Here is a 14,334-nt window from a genome sequence, read left to right as displayed (position 1 = left end):
TGTGTGAAGAGAGGATGGAGTATGTACCAAGTGGGGAAATAAAGGGGTGGGATGCCTGGTTGATATAACTTAATTTAAAGAGGAGAGGGGGGAGAGGGTGTTAGATCATCGTGAAAGGGGCAAAAAATAAACAGTTTGTAGGAATTGCATAAGATGCTCTAATGAGGACCAGCCGTGTTTGCTGCTGTGCGCGGTGCAGCTTGTAACACAGTACATTGAGATTTCGGACGCTGAGTGGCGTTGTTGCGCGGGAGCTCCGCTGTTTGTAAATTTCTCATTTGCCTTACTGGAGGGAAGAGAGGCACATCGAGGGATCAGGATCGCAGTGTAACACTGTGTCCGTTGCATTTCCACAGACTCGGATTCGCGGGATTCCAAGAGGCACTCTTCCTTGCCTGGATTGTTTAAGCAAGCGAGAACGATGCGTTTCTACGTGATACACAGCATCGGTATTCTGGGATTCGTGTCCTTCTTTGCATTTCAAGGTAGGGGGGCTTGTAAAATATAATAAAGCAATTTACAGCTGTGTGCACGCGAAATAAAATAACTTGCGCCCTTATCTCCCGTAACGTTTTACCCGCCTCTCCAGACTGCTGCAAATTAATCTTGTGATGTGAGCCGGAGTCATCTGTACGTGTTTTGAACAAGAATTTGTTAACTCCGACCTTTCGTCGAATAGAAGATTATGTGAAGTACATGATATGTTTGTCCCTTTCTACAATGGATATCGTGGGAGAAATTATGTAATTCCATGTGTTTTTGAATGCTGTGCTGCAACACATAAGAAAATTTTGCGAAAGACTGCAGATTGCTACACCAGGACGGTAGAAGTCCACGCTCTGTGAAATGATGGGCAAATGCCGTAATTACATCTGAGGCTCCTTCGGTTACCCCGTTCCTGAATTCTTCCCCCCCCCCCATCCCTCTTTAAAAAAATAACATGCCCGTGTCTGCTTTCTTAAAATGATCCATCGAGAGTTGTTGACAACTTAATGTTCACGGTCATACTTAATTCTGCACTAGCTTCGTGACTTGGACATTTTTTAACACACGTACCATCCGAAATGCGGGGTGCTACGAGGTTGGGATGTGCATTTGGGATTTGGCAGGAGTGTTGACTCTTACTTCGCGTCGCTGTAAATATAGCGGTGACTTTGTAGCGTATCTGAACTTAGATATGCAAACAGCAAGCAGTTCGTATGATCCCAACAGCCCAATTCTGCAACGTATTTTTTCTGATGCCTGCAGTTGTTGCCCGGACCACAAACCTACGTTCTAACTATGCTTGCGATTTTTTTCTTTGCAAATGCCCGTAGCTTTGTTGGAAATTGTCAGAGCAGAAATGACAAATAAATAAATCCCCTCTACATAAATCAAATTCTTGTTCTAGTGGCACGCCTCTGTATTCGAGGTGATGGCTTAATCCGTTGGGAGGGGATGCAGCATCTTTAGCACTAAAGTACCGAAGGATGATCATTTATTGGCAGCAGGCGTTTGTAAAGGAAGATGACACACTATCCTGCATTTGTTGATGGGTGGATTAACTATTGTAGATGAGCGCCCAGAGCTTTAAAGCGAGATCAACATGCATGTCCGCTGGAAAACAATGACAGGGCGACAATCGGTTGGTATTTACACTTAGACAAAATGACTGATTTCCACAACGTTTATACGCTTCAGCCGTGCGTTTTATTCACCGGCAACTGGTGCGTTACTTGACTAAAATTTGCAATTAGAAACAAATCAGATCTGTAATTACTGATCTTGGTTCCTCGGTTTCTTCGTGGGAAAGAAGAATGCATCCGAACGGTTGACAGCTACCGATTTTCTTCTGCACTGACGCGCGGCTGATTTTATTTAGGTTTCTAAAGAACGATTGTAATTATTACGGTGCTTTAAATGAAGTGTGCCATGCAGAAGCAGTTTCTATTCCTGACCTGTAGGGGGATATATGACCAAGGCAGTTAAGTGAAAGTCCAACAATATATTTTGTAATCCAGTTGGTGTTCCCTTGTATCCTCGGATTTGTAACCACCTTAATTTGAGCCTTTCATTATTACCCTACACTATCGCACATGTTATCGCACAATGCTGAAACAATCAACCTCAATCCAAACGCGGGGGTTCGTCTGTTTAAAACTAAAGACAATTATTCTAGCATTAGCTACGGCAACTACAATTTTAACAGCAGAGGTTTTCAACTGTAGTTTTCTGCAGATGACCGTTTTAGAGGTTTAATCTTTCATAAATATCTACATGAGCATAATATGTGATTCTTATCGCCATCATGCATGTGATCCCTATGATAAAAACAACCAATACAATTCAGCGTGAAATAAACTTCCCGAAGACCTGGGTGCCGGTTCGGCGACTTGGGATGTGCTTTTCGAAATCGCCATTTGTTATTTGATAACCAAAACCGCTATATTGAGATGCATCCTCTCCTAGGGGTATGTCAAAGCAAAGTGACACGGTGGGACAGTTTTGGGAAATCTGCAGATCAATACACCCTGTGATTTCTAAATATTTGTTCCCGCTGTCACATTTGAAGTAAAAGTCCTCTCTTTAAAAACTTCAATTTTCAGTTGCCTTATTTATCCAAATGTGCAGATCTAGGTGGGTTTGCAAAGCCGCAAACACCCGAGGTTCCTTTTTTCTTCTTCTTCTGTAGCTCTCTCTTGCTAATGTCTACACACACTGTGTGTGGAATTAGATGATGTAACTACACCACACTATCAGGAGGATATGATCGTGCTGCAAACGGTGTAGAAGAGAGGCACCACAGTCTTGTGCAGATAGAAGGAATCATTTCAAAGAGAGGATGGCCTTGTTTTCCGTGGAGTAGAAGTGGCTGAGGGGTGACCCAATAGACGTATATAAAATGATAAGAGGCATAGATAAAAAAACATTCCCATGGTAGAGATTTAAAATAGGCACATGTTTAAAATGAAAGGAAGGACTTTTAAAGTGAATTTGAAGGGAACGTCTCTTTTTACATAGAGTGGTTAAGCTCTGGAATTCACTGCCAGAGGATTGCTGCATTTATTGGAAATTTAACTGGCACTTAAATAGACAAATGAAGATGAACTTAACAAGGGCAAATTGGGTTGTTTTAAATGGGCAAAGGTTGGAATGGATGCTATGGGGCCCAAGGGCCTTTTTCCATGGTGTACAACTCTGCTTCCACTGAGACATGAAGTCACAATGTGCCAAAATGAGAAAGCTCAACAACATTAAGCTTGACATCTTTTGAAGTTGGTTCTATTTCACATATGATTCACATGAGTTTGTCATTTACATCAGGGCACAATTAAGTTGTTGTTCACATGCAGCTCTGAGTCGATAGTGTACATGCAGGAATGAATACCACATTAAATACAATGTATGCAAAACAGGAGAATGGTTCAAAAAATGCAGGGCCATTTGAGGTAATACAAAAAGCAACACTGAAGTAGAATAAGGTAAGATAGTGTGGCAGCACCTTCCAGGAATGGGGATTGAAAGAGATAAATAGTTCAGGAGTCTGGTGATGGGGGCAGGGTTAGGGAGGAGGAGGGTGAGGTTGTTCTTAAGGCTGGACTTCTGGGCTTTCAGGCTCCTGTATCTTCAAGAAGATAGAAGTGGGAAAGGGGAATGGCTAGGGTGAAAGGCATCCTTGATGATACTTCCACGGATGGAAGGACTGTGATAGTCAGGGAGGTATTTACCGCTCTTTGCAGGGTCAAGCAGCCAAGAGCAGAGTCGTTGCCATATCAGTCTGAGATGCATGCCCTCAGACTTCATCCTTCTGCACACCTGTAAAAGCTCGAGACAATCTTTGTGGACATGTTGAATCTTGTCAGACACCTTAGAAAGTAAATATGCAGATGTGTGCTTTCTTGACCAGCTAATCATTGTGAAGGGATCAAGATACGGTGTTGGTGAAATAGATTCCTAGGAACTTGAAGCTGTCACCAAACTCTGTAGTAGCTTTGTCGATGAGTACAGGGTTGTGTTCACATACCTCCCATTCCCCCTCACCGCCCACCCCCCTTCACCCCTTCACTTGTTGTTCTGATACAATGACACAAAGTTTCAGATCTCTTTCCTGCTCTCCATCGCATCAATGTGATCCACCTAAAAAGAATGGTTTCATTGGTGAACTTAAAGTTGTATTTGGCCACGCAGTTGCGGGTGCACATGGTGTAGGGCGAGGGGCTGAGTATACAGTCCTGAGAGGTACCAGTATTGTGAGCCAGTGTGGAGGATATAACAAACTGAAGTCTGCCATCCAGGAAGTCCAGAAGCCAATTGCAGGTCGAAGCCCCCCAAGACCAAGATCCAGAAGATTAGGGACTGTTCAGCGATGACCTTATTATGAATTATAGTTTGGAAGGCTGAGCTGTAGCCAATGAATAGCATTCTGACAATGGTTTAATCTTATCCAGATGATCCAGAACTGAACATAGTACGAGAGATGGCATCCTTCATAGACTTATTTTTTCTGTACACTAACTGCAATGGGTATAGATTGTTCAAGAGATTAGCACTGATCACCCGCTTTTCAAATCACTTCATTATGGTCAATGCTGGAGTTCCTGGGGTGGTCGTCAGCGATATAAATCATTTTACCTTTCTTGGAGCTTTCCTTGAAACAGATGGGGACAGTGGATAGTTGATGGAGGGCCCAAACGCCGCCGGCTACGGGAGTCAAGATCGTCCCGTCGACGGAAGGCTCGAGGCCCCCGACCATGGGAGAACAAAGAAGGGAAGAGATTGAACTTTCTTTCGCCTTCCATCACAGTGAGGAATGTGGAGGAGTCGCGGTGTTGGATGTTTATATTAAAATGTATTCTGTGTGTTTTGTTGCTTTTTATTGATATGATGACTGTACGGCAAATGAAATTCCTTGTATGTTGCAAAACATACTTGGCTAATAAAGTATGATTATGATTATGATGTGCGAGGTTGAAGATGTGGACGGAAACGTGGCCAGTTGATTTGTGCTCATTTTTAGAAACCATCCTGGGACTCCATCTGGGTCAGCCGTTTTTTTGAAAGGTTACCATTGTGAAGCCAGAACTGACTTTGCCTCTGAGGTTCATAGGACAATACCAGCGGGGGTTGGAAACCTGTCTTGGTGGAACTTTATTTGTTCGCTCAAATGGACATAAAATATATTGTGCTCATCGGGTAGAGATCCATTGTTGCCAGAGATCACCTCTGATTTTGGCTTGTAGCCCTTGTTGCTAAAATGCTAAAGACAACATTTCCTTTTAATGCATAAGATGCAGGAGCTTCTGATGAGGGTGACATTCACCCAGTCTTTATAAATGCAGAGATGCAGTCTTGAACTGTTGCAGCCTGTGTGGTGAAGATACTTCCATAATGTTAGAGAGGATGTGTTTAAAATTTAGACCAAATTGCAATTGGGAAACTTTGTTTATATTTCCAAGTCATGAATACGCAAATCTTGGAAGTGATAGAGTTCCTGTGCACCTGCTTTCCTTGGCCTTCTGTATGGTAGAAGTAGTCAGCTTAGGTGATGAGGGTAGATACAAATGCTGGAGAAACAGAGCGGGTGAGGCAGCATCTATGGAGCGAAGGAATAGGTTTGTTTCAGGTCGAGACCCTTCTTCAGCTTCGGAGAGAGGAGGAGAACTTCTTCAGAGTAGGCATACTTTGAAGAGATTTCACAATGGAGTAGACAAAATATTTAAGAAGGAACTGCAGATGCTGGAAAAATCGAGGGTATAAGAAGGAACTGCAGATAGATGCTGGAAAAATCAAGGGTAAAAGGGTAAAAAGCATAGGCTTGGCGATCGCTTCACCCAACAGTTCGCAATAACCAACCTGATCTCCCGGTGGCTCAGCACTTCAGCTCCCCCTCCCATTCCGAATCTGACCTTTCTGTCCTGGGCCTCCTCCATGGCCAGAGTGAGTCCCACCGTAAATTGGAGGAGCAGCACCTCATATTTTGCTTGGGTAGTTTACACCCCAGCGCTATGAACATTGACTTCTCCAATTTCAGGTAGTCCTTGCTTTCTCCCTCTTTCCCCTCCCCTTCCAAGCTCTCCCACAGTCCACTGTCTCCATCTCTTCCTTTCTTCTTCCCGCCCCCACTACCCCCACATTAGTCTGAAGAAGGGTCTCGACCCAAAATGTTACCTGCTTCTTTGCTCCATAGATGCTGCCTCACCTGCTGAGTTTCTCCAGCATTTTTATCTACCCCCAGCTTGGGTGATGGGTTTTTGAAAACACGTTGCTCCAATGGTACTTGCAAATGGTATACAGTGCAGCTAAAGCATATTGATATCACTGGACATGAATGTTTAGTTTGTTGGATAGGGTTCCAAACAAGTTGGCTGTTTAATTATAAATGTTGCTGAGCTTGTAGAGTCAGAGTTATTTACAGCATGGACACCGGTCTTTTGGCCCAACTCATCAAAACAACGTTGTCTATCTGTGCAGGAAGGAACTGCAGATGCTGGTTAAACTGAAGATGGACACAAAGTCCTGGAGTAATGCAGTGGGACAAGCAGCATCTCTGGAGAGATACTGATGTTTCGGGTCAACACCCTTTTTCAGACTATCTCTGACCCATTTTCCTTTTTGGTCCACATCCCTCTTTTATCCATCCACCTCTCCAAATGTCTTTTAATTGTATCTACTTCTACAGCTTCCTTTGATAGCTTGTTCCATAAACCTACCACCAGCTGTGAAAAAGTTACCTGTCAGGTGCTTTTAAATATTTTCCCGCTCACCTTAAACCCTCTCCTCTTAAATCAAGACTCCCCTACCTTTGATGGAAGTTTGCGACCTCTCACCATATCTGCACTCCTCATAATTTTATATACTTCTAATGTCACACTTCTATCTCCTATGCTCCAGGGAAAAAACTCCCAGCCCATCCAGCCTCTCCTCATAACTCAAGCCCACCTGTCTTGGTAACATCCCAGTGAAACTTTTATTCACCCTTTGCAACATTCTTCCTATAGGTCGCCAACTGGAATGGCACACAATATTTTGTATGATCTCACCAGCGGTTTGTATGGTTGTAACATGATATCCTACTGTAATTTCTGTAGTCAATGGTCTGACTGACTCCAAAGCAGCCAAATGCATCCTTCATCTCACAGTCCACCTATATTGCCACCTTCATGGAACAATCTAACAACATCTCTAGGTCTTTCTCGTCCATTTACTCTGCAAGCACTCCACTATTTTAATTTGCCTGATATACAAAAATGTAGCACCTGTCACTTGTTAAATCCCATGTGATATTCCTTGGCCCACTTCCCCTATTCATCTAGATCCTTCTTCTGTCATTGGAGCTAATTTCCATCCAGATAAATGAGGAGTACTCCACAACACTCCTAATGTGTTCTTTGTAGATTGAAAGGTTTTTGTGTAACTTGCTCTTGGGGTCAATCTATTTATATAATTGAATCAACATAGTTTCTGACATTTACTGTTTCTTGTGCCTCAAATTCCTGGCCATTTTTTATTGCCCGTGATTTTAGTGCTGCTGATTTTAATTTGGTTTTATGGAACATCACGTAGAAGTGGTTAGACTCTATTTGGAAAAGATGATTGCTTAACGTGAGAACTTTCTTTTATCACATTGGCTTGAGATGTTACACAGATTTTCATGGATTTAGAGGTAGAGGCCTTCATAACTTGGGCAGTAAATGAAATCAAGCACTATATTTACCAGCTAACATCTTTACTTTTTGTACTGTGGCCATACCTACATTGATGTAATTGATTGTGGTTTCACTAAGAACACTGATCTAAGTTAGTATTGAGTACGGGCTCTGTCCATATAACCATTTGAACCCAAAGTCTGCTGCTTTCGATGTTTAAATTTAAAAGATTAACAAATTTCAAAAGTCGATCTCTCATACAATATAGCACCATGCAAACAGAAGTAAACTTGATTTTGATTTTTCTTTAATTGGGGTGTACAGAAACAAGTGTTATCAATTATTTGCAATTTTTTAATTCCTTGTCCTTTGCATCTTCCCCAAGTTCAACAGTCAACAATCCTGAGAAGCTTGAAAGCTTTGGAGTTATAGCTTGGCTTTGATAATGTCCTATTTTGGTCAGGGGTTTAACATATTGGTTAATATCCACCAAGTATGGGGAATGTGTAGGAAGGAACTGCAGATGCTGGTTTACACCAAAGATAGACACAAAATGCTCGAGAAACACAGTGGGTCAGGCAGCATCTCTGGAGAAAAGTAATAGGCGATGTTTTGGATTGAGACCCTTCTCCAGACATCCAGATTTTTATTTTCATATTTCAGTGACAGGTGAGGCCTGTGCAAGCTTTTAAGTGTTGCACCTCATACTTTTGTTGATGAAGTTTGCTCAATTAAGATGCCTTTTTTGGCAGGGGTACGCACTGATTTTGTATAATACCAAGTTCTTCTTGGCATCACCTAATCAACATATCAGCTAGTAAACTATATTCCATTTATTTTTCAACAATTTGCATTGAGTTTTAAGCAAATTTGGTTTTGTTTATGGCAGGGGTTCCCAACCTTTTTCGCCCCATTTACCCCTGGCAACTTTAATAGCACATAACAATGTTATTTCACTTATTTATGAACAACTATGATGACCAGAACCAAACACAGTCAGTCAATGTTGGGGGTGTCGCGCGGTGTTAAGAGGCTTATTGATTCATTGGCATTATATTGGAGTGAGTTAAAATCCCCCTTGGTACTATATACTATCACCCTATTGACCATACCTTTTTCCCCCACGGGGACCATGCATAATGCAGTGTATGGTCTCTTTCAGCATAACTGGCCTGCTGCACTGATGCAACAGCTTTGGCAGTTAGTATGGTATTCATAGAGTTATAGTCATAGTGCATGGAAACAGGCCCTTCAGCCCAACTTTCCCACACTGACCAACATGTCCCACATGCCTAAATCGGCCCATATCCCGTTAAACCTATCCTACCCATGTACATGTCTAAATGTTTCTTAAACGGACAGCCCCAGCCTCACAAGCTGTCACTGTTGTAAGTGACTTGGACATTTGCAGACATTGCTGTGGGACTGTTGCCTGTTGCTCTGTATTACAGCAGTGTTTTCATTTTAAAGAAAAGAATACTGGCGAGAAAACACGTGGAATGATCTGTGGTATTAAAATAATTTCATTAATATAGATCCATTCCTCTTTAAGTGATTCCATTCTTTAACATGTTTATGATTCTGACCTTACATCCTGTATGTGGGCATTCTCCTTGAGGGTTTGCCTCCTGTGCTCCAGTTTCTACCTGAATCCCAAAGACATGCTGATAAGCAGGTTAATTAGCTAATTTAAATTACCCTCTGTGTCAGACTCAGAGGAGTTGATTGAAAAGGGGGCAAAAATAGGTTATGGGGAAATAAATGGAATGAGATTCATGGGAATTCTTTGACTTTGTGGGCTGCGTGGCTTTCTATGCCATAAGAAAATGTGGGATTAAAAATATAAGTATAAGAATATGGTGGTCTGAGGTCATACCTTGCTAGACCCGGGATTGTTTCTTCCAGGATGGTGAAAAGCTCAGTCTGGGTCATGCAGCAGACAAACAGGCCATTTGGCCCACTATGTCCATGCCACCATTTTTGATCATCTATACGTCACATTTTCATGCATTTGGTCCGAATCCAATATGCCGTGCCTATTTAAGTATCGGTCTAGTTGTCCCATAGTGATTGTATCTGATTCTGCCAACTTCTCTGCAGCAAGTTCCGTTTGCACTGAAATTTGCGATAAAGCTTTTTACTATCCGTATATGCATATAGAAAAATAAAATCCCTATCCTGGAGAAACAAGATTCTGATTATCCCGAGCATGGAGAAACAAGGTTCTGACTATCCCTCCTATCTATCTCATAATTTCATATGCCTCTAACAGATCACCCATCATCCTCCCCTACGCCAACCCAGCCTATCCAATCTTTCCTTTATAACTAAAATACTCCAATCAAGGCAGTATCTGGTGATTTCCCTCCAACACAACCATGTCCTTCCTATCATTGACGAGAATAACACAATATTCCAAGTGTGGTATAACACACTACTCCAAGAGTGACATAACAGATTACTCCAAGAGTGACATATCACTCCAAGTGTTATCTAACCAGTGTTCTGCACAATTGCAACATAATATCCTGACTTTTATTTATCCTAACATATGAAGGCAAGCATGTCTCATGTCCCCTTCGGCACCCTTTCTCATTGTCTTGCCACATTTGAAGAACAATGCACTTGAGCTCCCAAAATCTCTCTGCTCATAAACTTTCCTTGGAGCACTACAATTTACAGTACACGATCTGTTTTCGATTATCCACAAATTCGCCATCTTCAACGTTGTTATCCTAGGTGAATGCAGTTGAGAAGAATTAATTTAGGGCCTGGCTTACATCACCTGGCACTACGCAGAGAACCCACTCTTCCACTGGCTATCTTCTTGCTCCCTTTGTAATTATTCTGTTTTGGGATTCTCCATAATCTTGTGTGCCAAGGATATTTCACAGCTCATTTGTGCCTTCCTAATTTAAATTGTCTCCTACACACTCTATATTCTTTAAGATAATTTCTTGGACCCAGTTGCCTGTGATGATGTGAACCTTGGTGGGTGGCGCGACTTTCGTCAGCAGCGGCCTCTGCAGTCCGTCTGCGTTTTTATTATTTTATGTCTATGTTTTTATGTAGTTTTTGTTATTTTTTGTTGGGGTATGTGTGTGGGGGGGGGGTGTTGGGGGGGGGGGGGGGGGGGGGGGGGGGGGGGGGGGTGGGGGTAACTTTTAAATCTCTCCCTGCACGGGAGACCCGACCTTTTCTTTGTCGGGTCTCCGTTGTCGTTGGGGCTGCAACGAGGAGCGGCCTCCAACAGGAAGACCGGGGGCTCTGGTGCCGACTACTCACCTCACCGTCGCGGAGCTGGCCGAGTCCAGAGTGGGTGGAGCGGTGGGGGACGCTGCTGCGACCCGACCCCCGGAGGTTCGGAGGCTGCAACTGCGGGTCTGGCGGACGGCGGCACCGGGAGCCCGCGGGTCCCTGGAGGGAGACCGCTTTTCAGGGCTCCCGCAACGGCGACTTCTCCCGCCCGAGTTGCGGGGTTGAAGAGCTCCTGGAGCGGGGCCTTACACCATCGCCCCGCGGTGCTTGGAATGGCTGCGGGACTCTGCGAGCGCACGCCGGGGGCTCTAACATCAAGAACCCGGTGTGCGACCTTGCATCACCCGGCGTGGCTTTAATGGCCGCGGGACAATCGCCATCGCCCGCCGGGGGCTTTGACTTTGACTGACATCGGGGGGGAGAGTGCAGTGGAGAGATAAGTTTTTTTGGCCTTCCATCACAGTAATGTGATGGATGTTTATGTAAATTAAGTTGTGTCTTGGGTCTATTTGTTTGTAATGTATGGCTGCAGAAACGACATTTCGTTTGGACCTCTAGGGGTCCAAATGACAATAAATTGAATTGTATTGTATTGTATTGTTGCCGGTGTGATGTTTCCCTCTTTCTTGATCAACTCTTTATGATCCTTTGTCAACCAAAGTTACCTAAATTTGCTATCTTTATCTTTCACCCTGAGAGGATCCTGGTGTTGAACTCTTGCTAACTCTTTTAAAAGGTTCGCATGTATCAGCTGTTCTTTTACCAGCAGGCATCCACTATCAATTTATTTTGATCAGCTGCTCCCATGCACTATTAAATTACCGCCTCTCAATTCATGACCTTAACTTGAGAACTAACCTTCTCTCTTTCTTTGACCTTCAAGCATACAGAATTACTGGCACTGTTCCCTATGTTTTCCTCCATTGACACTTCTACCACCTGCTCATTTTCATGATCGAAAATAAGGTTGAATACTGCCCCTTCCAATGAAGGAACTGTACTCCTAGTAAGAGTCTCCAACGTTGACGGGTGCATTTAACAAATGCTGCCCCATCCAAGCCTCTACTCTACCTTGATTCCAGTCAACACTGAGGAAGCTAAAATTGCCCACTACTATAACCTTATTGACCATGCCATTTTCCTTCACTGGGACTCCATGCATTATGCAGTGCATGGTCTCCTACAGCATTACTGGCCTGCTGCATTGATGCAACAGCTTTGGCAGTTAGTATGGTACTCATAGATTCGTAGTCAGAGAGTCATAGTCATAAAGTTATGCAGCATGGAAACAGACCCTTCAGCCCAACTTGCCAACACGAACCAACATGTCCCATCTACACTAGTCCCACCTGCCTGCATTTGGCCCATATCCCTCTAAACCTATCCTATCAATGTACCTATCTAAATGTTTCTTATACGGTACAGCCCCTGACTCACAAGCTATCAAAGTTGTCACTGTTGTAACTGACTTTGACATTTGCAGTCATTCAAAATAACCCAATCTCTTTGTCAGGCAATTTTAATTTCTAGTAGTTTGAAAATATGTGCATGGAATGTTCTTTTAATGAGTTTACTGTTGCAACATAATCACTTGCTTTATCCGACCTGGCTGTTTCTGAATTGAGAAAACAATTAATATCAATTACATTGGCGGGGCCTGGAGATAAAAGCTGGACTGGGTAAGGCTGACAGAGTTCCTTCTCTTGAGAGCATTAGCAATCGCTGTGGATTTATAAAACTCAATAGTTTCATGGTTACTGTTATGTGGTTGATTTTTTTAATATGCAGATTTAATTACCAGAGCTTTAATTGTCTAACAGCCACAGTCGGGGTCAAACCTGTGCTTCTGGATTTATAGTTCACAACTTTATCTCCTAATAGAACAAGCAGGAGTAACTCAGTGGGACAGGCAGCATCTCTGGAGAGAAGGAATGGGTGACTTTTCAGGTTGAGACCCTTCTTCAGACTCAAAACTAGTTGGTAACAAGTTCAAAGCTTATTTGCTGGTACTCTGTGCAGAAGTTTTACCCCACTGTCTCGGAAAACTGTCCCCATTGTATCATGAAAAGCTGTTGCATTTATTACAAACTAGACTAAGTGGGACCCATTGGGTCCCAGCATCACACAGGAGGGCTGGTCACCCAACGCAATATTCCACCTCTCCACCAATTCTAATATTGGTGGCCAGTTGGGGGGGGGGCCTTTCTGGAGCGCTAGTATGGGTGTTGTGGGCTGAAGGGACTGGTTTCCAGAGGGCTAGTATGCAAATTGTGCGCCAAATGGATTCTTGGGCTGGCGTCTCAGTCAATCAAGCCTGTTGTGCTGGCAACTCGCTCACTGCTGGTGGGCTGGTAGTTGACTCACGGCTAATCCTTGAAATTCTATTTCAAGCAGGGTAAAAGGCCATCAAATTCAAGTGCCGTTTCTTACCACTTCAAGCAGGGTGCTAGGCCACAAAATTCAAGTGCAGTTTCATACCATTTGAAGTAGGGTGCAAAGCCACTAAAGACAGCGAGTCGTGACCTCTCCCTCCTCCATCTTGCAGAGACTGAGCCACACCCACATTTCTGGGTTTTATAACCCCTCCCCCCCCCCCGACCGGAAAAGGTGTGGCTTTCATGGAGTGATTGACAGGAGAGAGATTCTCAACATTAAAAAAAAAACTAATAACACTTTTATTTTTCATTGATGGGAAGAATTCTCTGCATCTGCTCAGCGGAGGGGGACTGAGTAAGATGGCCAAAAATCACAGCCGTAAGTGGTAGCGTTTTATCTAAAATCAATATACAGTGCAAACAGGAAGTAAGTGCATTTACAGTAGTGCCTTTTAACTTCAAGCCAAAGCACCCAAGCCACCATTTGCAGTAAGTAGTGCATTTCAGCTTCATGCCACCATTTGCAGTAAGTAATGCCTTTTAACTTCAAGCCATTGCATCCAAGTCACCATTTGTAGTAAGTAGTGCCTTTCAACTTCAAACCACACCCAAGCCACCATTAGCAGTAAGAGGCGCCTTTCAATTTCAAGTCAAAGCAACCAAGCCACCATTAGCAGTAAATAGTGCCTTTCAACTTCAAGCCACACCCAAGCCAACATTTGCAGTAAATAGTGCCTTTCAACTTCAAACCAAAGCTCCTAAGGCACCACTTGCAGTAAGTAATGCCTTTCAACTTCATGCCACCATTTGCAGTAAGTGGTGTCTTTCAACTTCTAGCCACACCCAAGCCAATCCCAAGCTACCATTTGCAGTAAGTAGTGCCTTTCAACTTCAAGCCAAAGCAACCAAGCCACCATTCGCAGTAATAGTGCCTTTCAACTTCATGCTACCATTTGCAGTAAGTGGTGCCTTTCAACTTCAAGCCACACCCAAGCCATCATTTGCACTAAGTGGTGTATTTCAACTTCAAGCCACACCCAAGCCACCATTTGCAGTAATAGTGCCTTTCAACTTCA

General features: G+C 43.4%; 1 protein-coding gene across 1 annotated transcript in view; it reads left to right on the top strand.

Moving 5' to 3' along the window:
• Window positions 1-279: 279 nt before the first annotated feature.
• Window positions 280-14,334, top strand: part of LOC116980693 (limbic system associated membrane protein) — a 1,768,528-nt gene continuing 1,754,473 nt past the window's right edge. Inside the window, exon 1 of the mRNA XM_033033154.1 lies at window positions 280-485. Coding sequence (XP_032889045.1) covers window positions 422-485 — 64 coding nt within the window. The 5' untranslated portion in view covers window positions 280-421. The remainder of the gene's footprint in view (window positions 486-14,334) is intronic.

This window comes from Amblyraja radiata, chromosome 14 (genome assembly GCF_010909765.2).
Source record: "Amblyraja radiata isolate CabotCenter1 chromosome 14, sAmbRad1.1.pri, whole genome shotgun sequence".
NCBI classification, from domain to species: Eukaryota; Metazoa; Chordata; class Chondrichthyes; order Rajiformes; family Rajidae; genus Amblyraja; species Amblyraja radiata.
This window is presented reverse-complemented; position numbering and strand designations above follow the sequence as displayed.